Source organism: Ixodes scapularis, unplaced genomic scaffold, assembly GCF_016920785.2.
Source record: "Ixodes scapularis isolate PalLabHiFi unplaced genomic scaffold, ASM1692078v2 PGA_scaffold9__187_contigs__length_104089568, whole genome shotgun sequence".
Lineage (NCBI taxonomy): Eukaryota > Metazoa > Arthropoda > Arachnida > Ixodida > Ixodidae > Ixodes > Ixodes scapularis.
Genome location: NW_024609884.1, coordinates 2,832,924 through 2,849,163, shown reverse-complemented (window position 1 = coordinate 2,849,163; position 16,240 = coordinate 2,832,924). Strand labels below are relative to the sequence as shown.

The following is a 16,240-nucleotide window of genomic DNA, read 5'->3' as shown; positions in this document are numbered from 1 at the left end:
AGGTTCAAATGTACTGTCTTTTTCTTTTTTCTTAAATCTGTTGGCAAGTTACTTATTGTGGGACCAGTGTGATCCCCCCCCCCCCCCCCCTTAATCCTTTGATGGTGACACAAGTCCAAATGTCCCCCAAATGCTCATTTATAAACTATTCGCGTCTCCAGCTCGACGCTCGCCCTCCCGCGGCAGAAACGGGAAGCGCTCTAGTGATGGTCCCCCGATTCTCCTGCTCAGCGGGCATGGCGGAACTGCTCGCGATCATGGCTCGGGAAATGTTGTTTCCGAATGCAAACAACGCTCTTCACTCTCCCAACGTAGTGCTGCAGCCGGTATGGGAATGTACCTTACTGGAGAGTTTTAGTATTGCGCATAGAAGCAAACGCAAGCAGTGTCCGTTTGCGTTAGAGTTGCGTGCCCCAAATTGTGCGTGCGCCTCATCGCCATGCGCCATCCAAGACCGCAATTTCTACTCCGCGCACACGCAGTGTGGAACGCGCAAAGCTAACGCAAACACACAGGGCTTGAGTTCGCTCGTATACGCAATATTAAAACTCACTACTGTTCACCGGCTTCCAACACGAACGAAACGTGCTGCAGTAAGCAGACGTACAAGCAGGTAGGCGTTCCTTCGAACTGGAAAGGCTGAGATTGGCAAAACGACGGCGAGCAAATACAAAAGTAAACAAAGGTAATGAAAAAACTAGTAATTAAAAAAGGGCTTTTTTTAACTTTTGGGCATTTGATCTGGAAGTATATTGGCGGCGACTTTGGACGTTTCGCCGATTGTCAAAAGTCGCGAGTTTGATGGCAAAGTATACTTTACATGGATTAACTTTACATGGATTTCTCACGTTAGCTAGAATGTTTTAATTGATTTTAGACTATTTTTTTATTTGGTAATTAGAAATGCTGCAATTGGCACCAGTGATGATAATTAACACACTTTTGATTGTCATATTTGTTTGCGTGTTTGAAATTAGATCATAAGCAACAAATATATCAGAGCTTGAAAAATTACGTATTAAAATATCTGAATTTATTATTATTATTATTATTAATATAAATCGCGGCAACGTATGCCCCCAATTAACGCCAAAATCACGAAAATATGCCATTTAACCATAATAGTCTTTCCAGAAAGTTATAATTTTGTTCTTTTTTTAGCATACGAAAAACTGATATCGTTATCAAGATGGACAAACAGTCAAACACTGAATGCAATATAAAGTCCTATGCGTCAAGCGTTGCTATAAAAAACACACACACACTTCAGCTGTCTAACTCGAATTCCGTCTTTGGGTTGTTGCAGTGAGAACAGCGCTTATTAATTTATACGTTTTGTGGACATATTGTGAAAATTGGAATTATTCTCTTATTCTTGTGCTGGGAATTATGTTAAACCAATTAATCATCTAAATGCTCAAAACCCATTAAAATGCCCACAGTTCATTATTTCTCATTACAATTATCTAAGTGAGAAAACGCAGCAAGAACGCACAAATATCAGCACTGATTTTTTCAACAACCACAACAACTACGATTATCAGCCTGGATCGAACATGTATGGCACAAAAGAAACTTTCCACGAATAACTTCTCTTAAATTACGATATGAAGCACGTCTTGAGTTATGAAAGAATTCGAAATTAAGATCTATATCGAGAAAAAATTAAATCCAAAATATGGATTAGTTTCGGTTTCGCCCCAGAATTAAAACGAGCATCCTTGCGTAAATATTACACTAAACACCGTTTTTGTTTCCAGGGTAAAGAGGTGACCTGCGCTCATAACACCCTAGCTTCATGGTATTGCCAGAAATAATTTGTGACACAGAGTGAAGTCAGCACCCTAGACAGGCTCAACAGCGGCACGCATCTCCGACCCTCACTATAACCGCCATTTTGGAAAATGAGTCGCGCCACCTACAGTTAGTTGGAGTCGCGAATAGCCCAGAGATAAGAACCCTTTTGGGACATTCATTTGTTGAGAAAGGCGCTGCTCCTAAGGGAAACCCACCATTTCCACACCTCCACTTCTTCCTCCTTCTTGGCCCTGCCCTTCTTCTTCTTGGAAGCAGTCGGCTCAGACTCTGTCTTCACCTCCGTCAGCTTGGCCTTCTTGGGCATCGACTTCTTGGCCGGCTGGACCGACAGATGCGGTTAGAGCAGTCCACCCAACAGAAAGTTGGACGCAGCCCCAAACTCCGGCACGGAAAACAGGCTCACCTTAATGTCGTCTTCGTAGTCACTCTCGTTGTCCGCCTTGCGCTTCTTGGGTTTTTCCTCAGACTTGACCTTTTTGGTGGCTTTCTGGGTCCTGGTGACAAAACACAAAAAATTCCCTTTTCACAACCGTCCAACAGCCATTAAGCCCCCAAGAGACCTTGCTAGGTCGGTCGGTGGCGAGCTTGCTCTCTCACCCCTAGATCCTATTCATTTATTGATCTAAAAGACGGCAAACCTTTTGGGCAGGGTAGTCACCCTGCACAAAATTCAACCTTCATATATTACCGTAGAATACCCCACATCCGCCCATTCCACATTAAGTGCCTATTACCAAATTTGTGAGATCTGAGAAAATACGCACAGTACATTTATATGTAAAATTGATGATCGGACAAGTGCCCACCCCCCATTTTTTTGCGATTATCTCCAAGGTTTGAGTGGGCGCTTGCCCGGTATTTTGCGGTAAGCTCCTCCTTCCCTCCACTTCGCTCACCCTCCCCCCTCCCAAAAAAAAGAAAAAGCACGAAGAAGCAGCGCAACTGTAGTTACGCCACGAAAAACTGTCTACTGCCAACAAATGCCGTGCATTCAATGCAGAATTTTTTCATCGTGTAGTGCAAATGCATGTGAACATCAACAAAACCAAATTTATATCAACGAGCAGAACCACAATGTGTTGCAACCTTGAAAAAGTTAAGACTTGCTTTTTCTGATAACCAAAGCTTGCATGAACACATGGGTTACATTGTAAATAAGGCAAGCTGGTCATTGGGGTTCATTAGACAAAAATTGTTTTTAGCATATACCAAAACTAGTCTTCTAGCTTTCAAATCATTCATCAGGTCTCAGCTTAAGTATGTGGCATCATATGGGCTCCTTATTAAGGTTATCTGAATAATAAAATAGAAAGAATTCAAAACAAGGGACAATATTTCATATTTAAGGGGGACACTACCCATGAAAAAAAATTTTTTTTTTTTGTGCAAAAAGCAACGATTTTGAAAAATGGCATATTTACATCCATCAACACCTAGAGTATTCACAGAAAATTTCACTTGTTTACACAGCAGTTTTTTTTTCTTATTTTATAAATTCTTTTCGGTCCACCGACGATAAAAAAAAAAAAGGTAAAGGTTTGATACTCTTGAAGAAGTTTTTCTCCATTTTATTTTTCAGCATAAATTTCGCCTAAGAAAACAATTGTTTGGTAACGGGACAAATGGAAAGGCTCTCTCATAGTTTTTCTTAAGCGGAATCTAATTGGTCATACAGTGGTGGCATTGTTTTTTTTACTTTGTGGATTTCTTGAGAAAAGATGTCAAGATTTTGTCGACAAGAAAAAAGGCAAGAAACCTGTTTGATTTTTCAGCGCGATGTTAGCATAAAATAAATTACTTTTTGGAGACTGTTTTCACAGTTGCACTCCCCAGGCATTCTGCTGCGTATCTAGTGAAGAAAAATGTTGGGTTCTACATTAGTTTTCTAACGATAGTTTTCCTAAACAATGCCAGTGTGTTCCTGATAAAAACTATAATTTCTTTCACAATGAACCCTTTTCTGAATTCAGTCTGGCCACTTTGATAGCTATCATCACCTGAAAAGTGGCATATGTGCTACACTAATGGTGCCCTTCAGTTTACTGATGAAGGAAGAAGTTGAAAATGCTCCTAAACAGATGATCTGAGGACTATACATTCTAGACGTTAGCGCGACGTGAAGCAGGAATTGAATGCAAGAGCTGCGTAAGCATTCATCTCTAACTTGAGCCCAGTCAATATGCTAGTAGCACACTCTCGGCTTCAAAGCCCCTTGGTGTATAGAACTTTATCAAGGCTTCAAAAAATCCTGGCTACGTGCCTGGTTGGCGCTTCATTCTGACTGGTTGCATCTTTCATGCCATTAACACTGAAAGGGATAGAAAAAGAACTGCACAGTAAAGTGCACATTCTCGTTTACCGTGGACCTGCGAAGGTGACGGCGCCCCATAAAATACAGCAGAGTATGGGTGTTCCCCCCCCATTGCTGCCATTAGTACTGTAAAAGTTAAACTGCCATTTGAGTCACCAGATGGCATTGAATTCCGGAACAGGTCCATTCAAGTACATAGATGAAACTTTGGACTGCATTCTGCCTCACAACTGTCAGTATACAGTGTAAATTTCATTCATATTAAGCCGAAGGTTCAGAAGTTTACCCTTTTAGGTCCTCCCTTAAAGGGGTAGTGCAACGATTTTGATGTTGAAAGAATTGGCAACTTGTGTTTTTTATATTGTTTATCCAAGCACAAGGAACCAAAAACACGTCGCCTAAAACGCGTCAGCACCTCATGAAGTTTATCAATTAATTTGTTATGCAATATGCAGTCAAAAGCCTTTGTCCATAAAGGTGATTTTGACCCCGCTCATTCGCAACAGATGCACGCTCATGCATACACTCGATTGGTTGCGTCAACAAACCTTTAAAGTTCTAAGTATCGAATGATATGTCTATAAAGGTGTGTTCCAAAAATGATGTGGATGTTAGAGATATGGTACGGTAATATTGAACCTTTATTTCATTCTCACAAGTTGCGCACAGAGCTGAGAAAGTAAGGGAGAGAGAAAAGCTGCTTTTGTATGAGTTTCAAGTGAGGGGCTAATCTCCAAAGGGGTAGAAAAGAGAGGGTAAGACAGGAGTTGCCCTTTTCCTACCTCTTCAAGTCGGGTTACGCTTTCGCCCCCATACGTATGATAGCACTGTGTGCAACTACTGAGATATAGAAGCGTGTAGTGCCCCTCCCCTTCTAAAGTCTGCCTCCCTTTCACAGCAGACTAACAGCTTGCTTTGGAAATAAACGCAGTTACCTGATGGAGAGTGGCTGGTCTTCTTCAGAATCAGACTCCAGAGCCCGTTTTGCCTTCGGTAGAACCTTAGGGTCAGACAACCGTTGAGGTTTCCGTGCAGACTGAGGCCCCAGAAAGCAACAAGAAAGAGGAACAAAAAAAAGAAATGAATCATTCCTGGGCCCGTTTTCTCGAACGCGAACCGTGGGTTAAAGGTAACTATTGTCACTAGAAGGGGGAATTCTAGGTCACGTGACTGGGAGAGCAGGGGCGCCGAGGGAGGAGCAGTACCTACAAGCAAAATGGCCGCGACGTCGCTTAATGAGGGTTAATAGTTCTGCTTGGTTCTGCTGAACATTCATTTCGATCTGGCTGTTATATTAATGACGCACCATCAACCTATTAGCACGTCAAGCAAAGCGGTAGTTCACAGGGAGTACTAAACTAACCGACGGCAGCATTCCGCGAACGCATCACTCTTCAGCAGTCCGGGATCCAAGACATATGACGGTACATAAGCCTTGCAAGTGTTTTTATGGTGAGTAAAAAAATGTTTTGCGAACGAGTGTTGGTATATATTTATACTAACACATTTATTTTGTTACACTATGCACGCCAACTCGTGAGCAGCGATTACTTTGCGGAGAAAGGGGGTTATCCTCGATAAAGCCTTCGTTCTGGGTGAACAGCTGGGACATTGTACTGTTTTTTTTTTTCGTTCGCAGTGCGCCGACAGTACGCCGACAGCATCGAGGTTTCTACATATCCCCGGTGGCCAGGAATTCAACGGTGACGAGAAGCTTAGCTTCTCGTCACCGGTAAATCGGATGGGCAAACGGAAGAGAGGGCAAACAGTTTAGATCAGCAGGAATCGCAGAAACGTGCGTCGCAAGGAACAAAAACAAGACTACAGCACCGGCGTTGCCAGACTAAAAGGCACACAGAAAAGTTATGCCTTGTTTATGGCAAAATATATTGAAGGAAATGTTTCTTACATTTTCGACTATTCGTCGACAAACTCTAGCACAGTAGCTAAAATTTCTTCGTACCATCTGAAGAAAATAAATTGGTCTTCAAGTACAACATTACTATATTTTGACTTAAAATACCACACTAGATCGATAACAACCAGCGGAAAAAAAGGATAAACAAAATGATTGGCTTGTTTCACCGATAGATGGCACATCTTACTGCCCAATCAAAAATAATTATTGTTGTTCTATATCCAGCCGTTTATTACAGTTACCTAGGTACTTTTTCCTTCCTAGGCACCGTGGTTTACCAAAATGGGTTTACCATCGCTTTGAGAAAACCCGCCCTGATAGTAGAGTGTAAAATGCAGATAGAGAGACCAGCGTGCAGGTAAAGAATGCGATCATGGAAGGGTACGTCTGGCTTGGCACTTTGGCCGTGCTCCATCAAATTGGCTCCAGTGGACACGATATGTACTGGAGGCACGAAGCCGCAGGAGCGTTCCAAACAAGCTCACCAGAGGCACGTCATCGTCGCTGAGCACCTCGCCCTTCACCTCGCTGATGACAACAGTCTCCGTCTCGAGCGTCATGCGCGGATGAGGCGGCGACGCAGCCTCGGGCCGAGGGGCCTTGGCCGGGGAGCCCTCCTTGCGGGCTGCCTCTTGCTTCACGGTCACCTTGGACCCCTCGTGGCGCTTGTCCGAGCTACGGTGCTTCTCCTGCGCCAAACCGGCGCTTGCAGCGAGACCGTACCTAGCCCTGACCCAAAGTTAACGCCTCACCTTGTCTCTGTGCTTGTCCTTATGCCTTTCCTTGTCCTTGCTACTCTCCTTGTGCTTTGATTCGCCAGTCTGGCCATCTTTTGAGGAGGGCTCTTTTTTCACCTCGTTCGTCGAGTCATCCTTGGGCTTGGAAGATGACGACTTATGCTCCTTGCCAGAATGGTCTTTGGAAGAAGAAGAAGACTGGTGGCCGTCTCGGTGCTTGGACGAAGAAGAGGTGCCTCCACCGGACCTGCGAGCCGGCCCCCCACAAAGTCTGGTTTCCCGCTAAGCCTAGCGGTGCACACAACTAGCAAACGTCCCTGGGACGCACAACCCAACCCCACTCGTGGCTATCCCTGACATCCGCTCGTCTGCTACCAACGCCACCTATGCTTACAATTAGTTGTGACTTTACCAGTGTCTGCCCTTCCTGACACTCGGAGCCCCGTGTCACATCTGCGCCTGACCGAGGCGAAGAAGGGAAGCTCCGAGGAGTCGGTTCTTGGCTGGCTTTTTTCTGGCGGGATTGAACCCAACGATGAAGCAGAGGCCAGATTCCCAAAACTTTCTTTTGAGAAAAGAGTTTGTAGATTTATTTTACGACAAAGTTACAAACTTTTTAGTATTCCCGAAGCAAAATGTTTGCAAGTTTTGCAGAAGTTGCAGATTTCGTCGTAACTTACGCAAAACTTACGAACATTTTGCTTCGGGAATACTCAAAAGTTTGTAACTTTGTTGAAAGATAAATTTACAAACTTTTTTTGTCACAAGAAAGTTTCGGGAATCTGGCCTCAGAAGCCTAGTTGCATGTTCTGTAAAAAAAAACGGTGGCACACATAAATGCCTCAACAGCATCCTTCAATGGGGACAGGTACGCCATTCTTCACCAATGCTACAGCTACATCCTATGCAGTTCGAGCTGGCTGAAATGCTAGGCAACACACGTGGTGTTGGACCATGCCACAAATGGCACGAGTGGACTCCATGACAAATTTTCCTTTAAACATTGCAGTTTGCATATGGTCCATTCCTGCTGGAGAAAACTGGGCATGTTTTGTACCTCATTCCTAAAGCAGAGATGCCTCAAAAATTAAGTGTGAAGCTTTTGAAATGCCTTTTTTTTTTTTTTTTTTTTGGTCCAGGTGCAAGAGGAAAAGCTACTAGTGCACAGGGAATGGTCTTCGCTCACCCCGAGGAGGACTTGTCTTTATGCTTGTCCTTATGCTTGTCCTTGTGTTTGTGGTGGTCGTCCTTGTTATGCTCCTTGCTGCTCTTGTGGTGCTTGCTGCTGCTGTGGTGGTGCTTGTCCGATGAGGACTTGTGGTGGCTGCTGCTCACCACCCCATTGATGCCGTTTGTCAGACTGCCTGAAACTATAGATGTCACCATTTTTTCAACATCCACGCACTAAAATTAACTCGCTCGTCAATCACCGACAATGCCTGGCTCCCCAACCTGTTAACTCCAGCAATTTTTTGAGCTACTCCAACTATATATTCAGAATCAATGGTCTTTACTCTTTCTGGAATGCTGTTCAATATCGCGAAATTCAGAGTAGTTATTGTGAATGATGCCAAAACCAACATTCAAATATACCTGCGCTTTTCAATGCCGTGAAGTTGGGGGAAGGCAGGGTTGCAGGTTGAGTGGGCAGTCTCAAAATGGACTATGCAGAGCACTAGTTTCGTGCTGCTGCACAAATGCTGCAACAAGCTTGCAAAGCATTCATTTGACACCCTGAAACTGCTTGTAATCAGTTGGGAACGAAGTCTACAGTCCCAAGAACCCCTGCCTTCCCCTGACGTCACTTTTTCATTGTTGCCAGTACAGACTTGTACTTTGAAAAACACGGTGAGGACCAAAATTGTAAATTCAATTACTGTGAAAAATATTCTGGCCCAATATTTGGTTAACTATTTCAGCGGTGTTCATTGGTGTGTTTATCAGATCAGATTTTCAGACGAATCGGGGAGTATGAAGAAAATGCTGGAGTACTCCTTTAACCCCAACCGTTGTTTTTTTCCCTTCAGTTTTGAATTGCAAGTGCAGCTTGGGTTGTATGTGTCTCCACAATCGGTCACCATCCTTAAGGTGTACAATAAAAAAAACACGCACTCCTATTTCTGAACAGTGCTGCAAACTAAGCTGTGAATAAGCCTGGTTCGTCCAAAACAGCCAAGGGGCGAGGTAAGGTGCGCGGACTGGCTACACTTGTCCTAAATGGTTTGGGGACGGCTCTAGGTGGACGGTATGCATAGTCCAAAACGGTTAGGGGTTAAGGGTCGAGTTCCATGACAGCACTGCCAACTATCACGTTAGTGTGGCGGCACAGCCTTCTCTGCAGAGGAAAAGTCTGCACCTTCCACACCATAACAATAGACAGCCAAGTCGTAGCAAAGAAGAGGAAGGGGCAGCAGCAGGCTAAGGCAAAAAGTTATGAACCCAGCGCCGAACAGGTGGCCTAGCAACCACGTGCCAAACCATTCTTTTTTTTCCAGTACAATTGGCTCATCCTACCCAAGTTATGAAACATGGCACAACTCCACCCTCCCCACCTATGACATGATTTGTTAACATTACCTTTGTTCACACACACAAAGAAAAGGCTTTTTCTCACTTATGGCTAATTCCACTGGTCTTTTTGGAGTGCGCCAGGATCGACTTTTCTGGAGCGCACCTATTTCACTGGGCAATTGGGATTGAGACGGACGTGTTTCACTCATCATTTTGGATCAGCTCCCACTTAAGATCTCGATTCGGATCCGAGAAAAGTCGCTCCGCCGATTTCGGCGGATTCAACCGGAAGCCAGTCTGGCCAGCCCTCGGTGCGCACTTGAGACTTTCTTTCGTGTTGGGCGTCTCGCCTCGGAAGAATTCGTAATAACCGCTCGTGAAGTGTTGCCCGCTTTACTGCTGCTGCTGCTTGATGACAATCTGTCGTCGAGTTGCTCAAGCAGCTCCTCCAGCAGCAGCCGTCCAAGTAGCAGCGACAACGAGGATTGCTTGTATGTCCCGCATCAATTCGACTGCCTTCTCGGACCTCCGCAGAAGAGGCCGAAAATCGAAAAGTACTTGGACACCGTTCACGAGTATCCCGATGAAGAGGCAAGTGGGCTACGCTGATGCACATCGCCTATCGACACACATGTTTCACATCACGATCAACTTTGCTCGTGCGTTGAACACGTGTTGTTAGCGACGAGATTGTGAAAACATGTGCTTCGAGATCCGGGACAGCGGGAGGGGGATTCTCGGGAAGGTGGATGACGGGAAGGCATCTGCCGATCGCAGAGGAGAGGTCATGTTCAATTTGGGATCCGGACGCGGAGCGACTCCGTTCGTATTGCATGCTCCATTTCGGATCTGGACTGGTGATCCTGGCACACTCCAAAACGAACAGTGAATTCGCCATTAGTTTTCGTGGCCAGTTCTGGAGCAGAAGGTGCAGGCTTCCCCCCTACAGTGGTAGATAATGCAACTCTACAATTTCTTTTTCAAACGAAATAAATAGGACTCAGCCATTAACAATAAAGGGGAAAGTACCATGCCAAATCCTTAAAAGGGCCCTGCAATCATATTTAAACATCTACCTTTTTTGCGGTTTCAACGTCTCTTGGGGTTCGGGCAAGCCAGCGGGCACGGAGAGACTAACTAAATATCAGTGCCCATCATATTTTAACCCGACGACGCGGAAACCTCCTCCACCGATGGGGGTGACCAACGGTACCGAAAGCGCGCAATATGTGACGTCTTTGGTCCTGGGCTTACTACTGGTCAGAGCTGCTAAAAGCCTCTTTCAGTCGAAATACAAAAGATAAGTGGCGCAAACCGTGTCAATTATTTATAAAAGTAGTTTTTGTTCGGTATTTTAGATCAGAAAAGAAGCAAATGCAGTTCATAAAGTACGGAAACAAGAAATGACCCGTCGACACACCCTCCACCAACCGGTGGAAAAGGCGGCGCATACTAGAAAGGAGTAGTGGGATCAGGCGCCGACACGGAAAGGTCACGGACGTATGCGGCGGCACTGCGGTCGTATGGACAGGAGGATCCGACCGGCTCCGAGCGTTCCGAAGGCCTTTGGCGAGCAGCTTTGTCTTGCGGTTTGGCTGTTTCGCGGTATGGCAGCGCGAAGCAGCTTCCATTCTGAACTGATCTTTACCCCGTGTTTGCTGTCATTTGTGGCCAATGAAGTGTCATGCCATATTAGTGTTTAATCGCGCAGCAAATGCAATGAGAGCCGCTCTGGCTGCCGGCTGCATACAGCCTATCCAGAACATGCATTAATGGCGCCCTCTCGCGCCGTCAACACGGAGTGCGGCAGCCGTGAGCGCTCGCTGAGCTCACTACCCCTCCTCTTGTTCACAACCACTTAAGCAACCAAGGACGTCATGAGGGAGGTTATTTTTTGCTTGTTTTTGTCATTTTAATTTGCCTATAACTTTTAAAATAAAGCGAAATTGGAGAAAAGAAAATTTTCATTAAGCTACTACATTCAGTGCGCTCAGGTTTGGTGCAAATTAAAAACCAGTAAAAAAAGTCCTTACAGGGCCCTTTAACTCTAGCAAACAGCAAACTCTCCACACTTCCAAACACAGGTTCGTACAGAATTTTTGATGCAAGATTCAAGGGCATTTTAAGGATTTCAAGAGTGTCACAAGACAAAATTTAAGGTAACACAAAGAAAAAGTGGCAATGACACGGGACACCTTAGACTGGATTGAAGCACCTGCTAATACAGGGGCATGTTGGACAATACAATTAATGCGACGAGTTATGCAAGTGTTGGCGGCTTCGCAAAGAGTATCGCAAGATACAATCTTAGCCGGATTAAAATTGTAAGATACATTTCCTGCGCACGGAGCAGGCAAATTTTGCAGAAAGAACACATTTTCCAATGGTCAAGCTGACGGCAATGTGCCTGGCAGCAAAAAAATGATGCCGCCATGACGGTTGCCAAGGCAATCGGGCGAGCGCTTTTCTCCCGTGATAATGTTGCACGCCACTACACATCGCCATGGCTAGGATGACTCAAGAAAAGCACTGTGTTCATTGAAAAGCAAGTTTCCAAAAAGAGTGCACTTCTTTCTTTTTCAATGCTATTGGACTGTGTGCATTCTGGAGTCTGTGCTTCCGCATATGCCTCCCGTGAGCAAAAAACTTCTCAAAGCACTGAGATTCACAAAAACATGTTCATTTCCCAGTTTTCAAGGAATACAAGGAGTATTGCAACTTCCAAGGAGACTGAAGGGCCCTTCAAAGGTCTGTATCCAAATCCGAGGCATTCAAGAATTTCACGGAGCTGTCTGATCCCTGCACAGAACAGGTACAGATGTCCAGCATGGCAGAAAGTGCTGTACTATGTTTCCTGCGTGCTATTTCAGGCTGCCTCTGTTATCTGGTGCCAGCAGTGTGGGGCATCAACCACTAGCAAATTACAGCTGAAAGATTTCATTCATGTTCCTGTTGCTAACAAAGTGCAATGCAGTATGGAGTACAAATTGAAAACAATTTCAGAATGGAACAACTTGTGCTCATACTACAGCATTTATTCAATCGCTTTGTTTAACCTCGAAATTCTGCCTCACACAAACGGAACAATCACCTTGGAGTACCCAGCCAATGCAGAGCGGTTTCTTGGCAAAACGACCTAGACCCCGGAGCGTGCAAAACACATTAATTATTTTCATTTCAGGACAACTTGTTCACAGTCAGAGGGCTATACAGACATGTTCCTGGGAAGGCACAGGTGACAGTTTTTTTTCTCTACAACTCGCCCGTCTGTTCCGAAAGTATTGAAATGAATAGTCTTGTGCGAATAGTGGATTTTGAGTCCGAAGCGAATTCGTAGCAAATAGTGGTTTTGGCCGAATATGTTTGATTCCAATATCGAATAGTTTTTCCATGCCTTTCACTACCATTGCATAATGCTTAGACGAAAACCCAGCTAAACCTGTAAAGGTTATTCCACTTTTTCATTCATAAGCTAAGCTTAATCTAGCTATATTTATGAACTGTGATCTCAGAAGGTCTGGTGCCTTGGGATGGCGAGTAAACGATGGATTTGACATAAAATGAATCCTATATAGATGGCCAACTATACCAATTGAGTGAATTTACGAATCTTGATATATAAAATATTCCTTCTTTAATCTCGAGTTAAAAAAGAATGAGTCACGCATGATGAACACAGGTTGTAAAAGCATCCCTGCCTAACATAGTATACACCTTTCCAAAAAACCAAACCGCTCCAAGGCCACTGCCATGTTGCTGATGCGGCTGGTGCGACTCTCGCGCCCTCTATCAGCTAGAAATTTTCTGCCACTCTCTGGGACTGTGAAGACCTGCTCAGAGCGGTTCTCTACCTACGTTTTTGGGGATTTGCATTCAACGTTTTCTCGCCCCTCTTGAAAGTTACCACTTAATATTTTTTTATGCGTGCTGCGTACCCTTATTGTGTTATCTTCCATTGTGAGAAATAAGGCTGGTAAGTGCCTGCCATTCAAGCTTTTCTGCTCGACATTCACGGGAAACGAAGGAGGTGAAGGACGTCGAACGACACTCGACGCGATTTTGCGAACATTGTTCTCCCCCCTCCCAGAGATAATCCCCGTAGAATCCTCAGTAATCTCCAAAAATAGTTGTCCGAGTTGGGGTGAAAAATGGGTCAGTCGCGTTTGTTTCCTTGCCTTGGTGCGGTTGTGAAAAAAGGAAGTTCTCCCCAAAACGTGCCCCAAAACGAAGTCATCCCGGATTCTGCCCGATCGTCAAGATGTGACTGTCATCGACTGTGACTGTGTTATTTTGAGATCTTTCTCAAATAAATTCTTTTCGGATAATGCTGCATTGTGTGGTATGTACAATATATTGTTCCAATGTTAACACTTCCTCAATTGTACGTCCGTGTCCTGTACATCGGTAAAAACATTATTTGTGAGCGTGAAAAATGCATGCCTTTCGGCCCTCTCCTGTTGCAATTTATTTTTGTCAGCAAAGCGCTTTGTCGTTTCACATGCGGCGAATCCCGCGGCGCCGTCAAAACTTATCGTAAGAAAAAAAAAAATAACTAGAACTATACATTCTAGTCGCATTCATTCTGTCGCGCACGTACCCAACAAAAATAGTTTACAGTTTTTCGTGCCTTTTTTTTTTTTTTTTTAAATGTGGCACAATGCTTTCTCAATGTCAATGTCCTCGGGAAACATGAAACACAAAATATAGCGGGAAAAGACGAAAATTTAGCCGCCAGCAGCGTTTGAAACAGCGCCTACGCAGGCTGCGCCTCTTGATATCACAGTCCACTCGGTTAGGGTTAGGAGGGACGGTGAGGGTCTAGCCTCAAACTAAATGACTGGGCTCGAAAACAGCTTGTTGCCCCTGGGGTCGAGTGTTTTTTGGAAAGGTGTATACTTTTCCATAAAAGTTTAATTTTGAAACTTTTACTACAATGTAGATATACACATTCACAAAGTTTCCATTTATTTTCAAATACAGTCGGCACGGGTGCACCATCCCGCTTTGAATGTATGCTTTTCTTGAGCACGTAATTACGATATTGTTTATCGCGGCGGGTTACCCCGTTAAGTGCGCTTTTTTGCGAGCACCGATGTAATGCGGAGAAGCAACACCCGCGGAGCTCACTTCCGCGGGTTTTGCTTCCCCGCAGCGCACCGGGGCTTGGTAAGAAGTGCACCCAGCGGGGCTAACCCGCTGCAATCAACACTTCGAAAAACGCGAATAGTGCAGTTCTTTTCGAAGCGATTATCGAATTGTGTATTATTCAGAACTACTATTTGAAATTTCGAATATTCGCAAACAATAGCAAATGAATAAAAGCTTACAAGTGTTGTCAGCATCCAGGGAAATTATATGTCATTTTGTGCACCCTTAAACTACATAAAAAAAAAAAAACTTATTTCATGAAAAAAAAAAAGTCTCGTAATTTTACACGCAGGTGTTACCATGAACGATTCAATTTGAATCTTGCAATATTAGCTACCTAGGTAAACAACTTGCATTAGAGATAGAGGGTCACTATGTGATGCTCAGCTTACTAAACCTGACAAACCAGATTTAATTGAGATCACGAAAAGTTCCCTTTAAACGGTATTGTCTTCAAAAAATTAAGACGCAAAAAAAAAAATTAAAACGAAGCTCTATAACGAGTTGCCGTTTGCAAACAGCTGCGCTTGGATAGATATTTGTTGGCCCAAAGGGAGTCTGTTAAAAAAGAAAAAAAGCGCACTGCCTCGAGCTTCATAAGAGAGCGCGCTTGGACGAGAACGTCACCCTTTGGCCAGCAAGGGACGTCGCACGCCGATACCACGCGGTCATCGACGCTGCGCCTCGGTGAGAGGACGGCAAACTGGGGATTCAAGTGTCGCAGCTGCGACGTAGTTGGGGCAGGCTTCCGCGATCGGCCGCACACTTCCTCCGGATGGCAAAGTGGAATTCCCTCGTTCAGCTCTGGTACTTCCGAAAGAAACGGTCACTGGCGTACGAGAAGCGCGAAAGCTGCAGCGAATCACGTGGAAAATTAACATCCACTTCGGCACACGCGGGCTGCGGGACAAACGTTGGCGCAGCAGTAACTTCCCTACACGCGCCGATCACGCCAGGGACGAATAAGAAAGAAAAAAAAAAAAAAGACTTTTCGCCCCAGACTCTAGGAATGAACTTTAACGATGCTCCACAGCGTACGCTACAGACAAACGGGAGAAACACGCAGAGACCTGGGTCTCGTTAAGATCGCTTACCGTGTAGGACGTTGTTGCAGTCCCTTGTGCCTTCGTTCGGCGGCTGTGGGAAAAGAATCAAATGAAGCCATTTGAGAGTCAAGCCCGGAAAGTGTCCGAGAACGACGCTCAAAGGCTACCGCTCGCGGAAGCGGTGCGATGGCCGCCACCACGCTGGACTTGGCCCCTCGCACCAGTTCGGGAAACAAAAGCTACCGGTCGTCAAACTGGAAAAAGATCTTTCTCTAACGAACCACGCGTGAAATTCGTCCTTTTCCAGGTCACCGATTTCCCCCAGCGAGTTCAATTTGCGAGCACAGTCGCGCAACCTGCGACTTCTGCCCGATTCAACGAACGCCGACGAACGAGGACTTAGACAAATTCGTCGCCATTGCGACTTAGAAAATTGCGGCTCGGCGGCGCGTACCCCCCATCAGGTTGGAAGCTTTAACATTGAGCGTAGTCACAAAAATGACCGTCTCTCATGGTGGACTCGTAGGGTTTAATCGAGATATACTCACTTTGATCCCCGTTGTTGCACCGCCTTCGAGAGAATTCATCTCTAACATCACAACCCCCCGGCAGAACAACAGCCTTCACTTCCAGCACACTATGGCGACAAAGACCCGTCGCTGCGCCGTAGACTAAGTCCGACACTTGCTTCAGTGCGCATGCGCGGCTGTTCACACATTGCACTACCACAGCCTGAGTGCGCATGCGTCCA

General features: G+C 45.1%; 1 protein-coding gene across 2 annotated transcripts in view; it reads right to left on the bottom strand.

Moving 5' to 3' along the window:
- Positions 1–16,240, bottom strand: part of LOC8038095 (DNA topoisomerase I, mitochondrial) — a 27,335-nt gene extending 11,095 nt beyond the window's left edge. Inside the window, exons 1-8 of one of the 2 annotated variants that reach the window (XM_029995435.4) lie at positions 16,038–16,240; positions 15,538–15,580; positions 7,971–8,154; positions 6,800–7,031; positions 6,533–6,736; positions 5,065–5,165; positions 2,222–2,312; positions 2,013–2,137 (exon numbers count right to left, since the gene is read on the bottom strand). In XM_029995435.4, coding sequence (XP_029851295.2) covers positions 2,013–2,137; positions 2,222–2,312; positions 5,065–5,165; positions 6,533–6,736; positions 6,800–7,031; positions 7,971–8,154; positions 15,538–15,580; positions 16,038–16,085 — 1,028 coding nt within the window. In that variant the 5' untranslated portion in view covers positions 16,086–16,240. The remainder of the gene's footprint in view (positions 1–2,012; positions 2,138–2,221; positions 2,313–5,064; positions 5,166–6,532; positions 6,737–6,799; positions 7,032–7,970; positions 8,155–15,537; positions 15,581–16,037) is intronic. The other variant, XM_040501466.2, reaches the window with a different exon arrangement.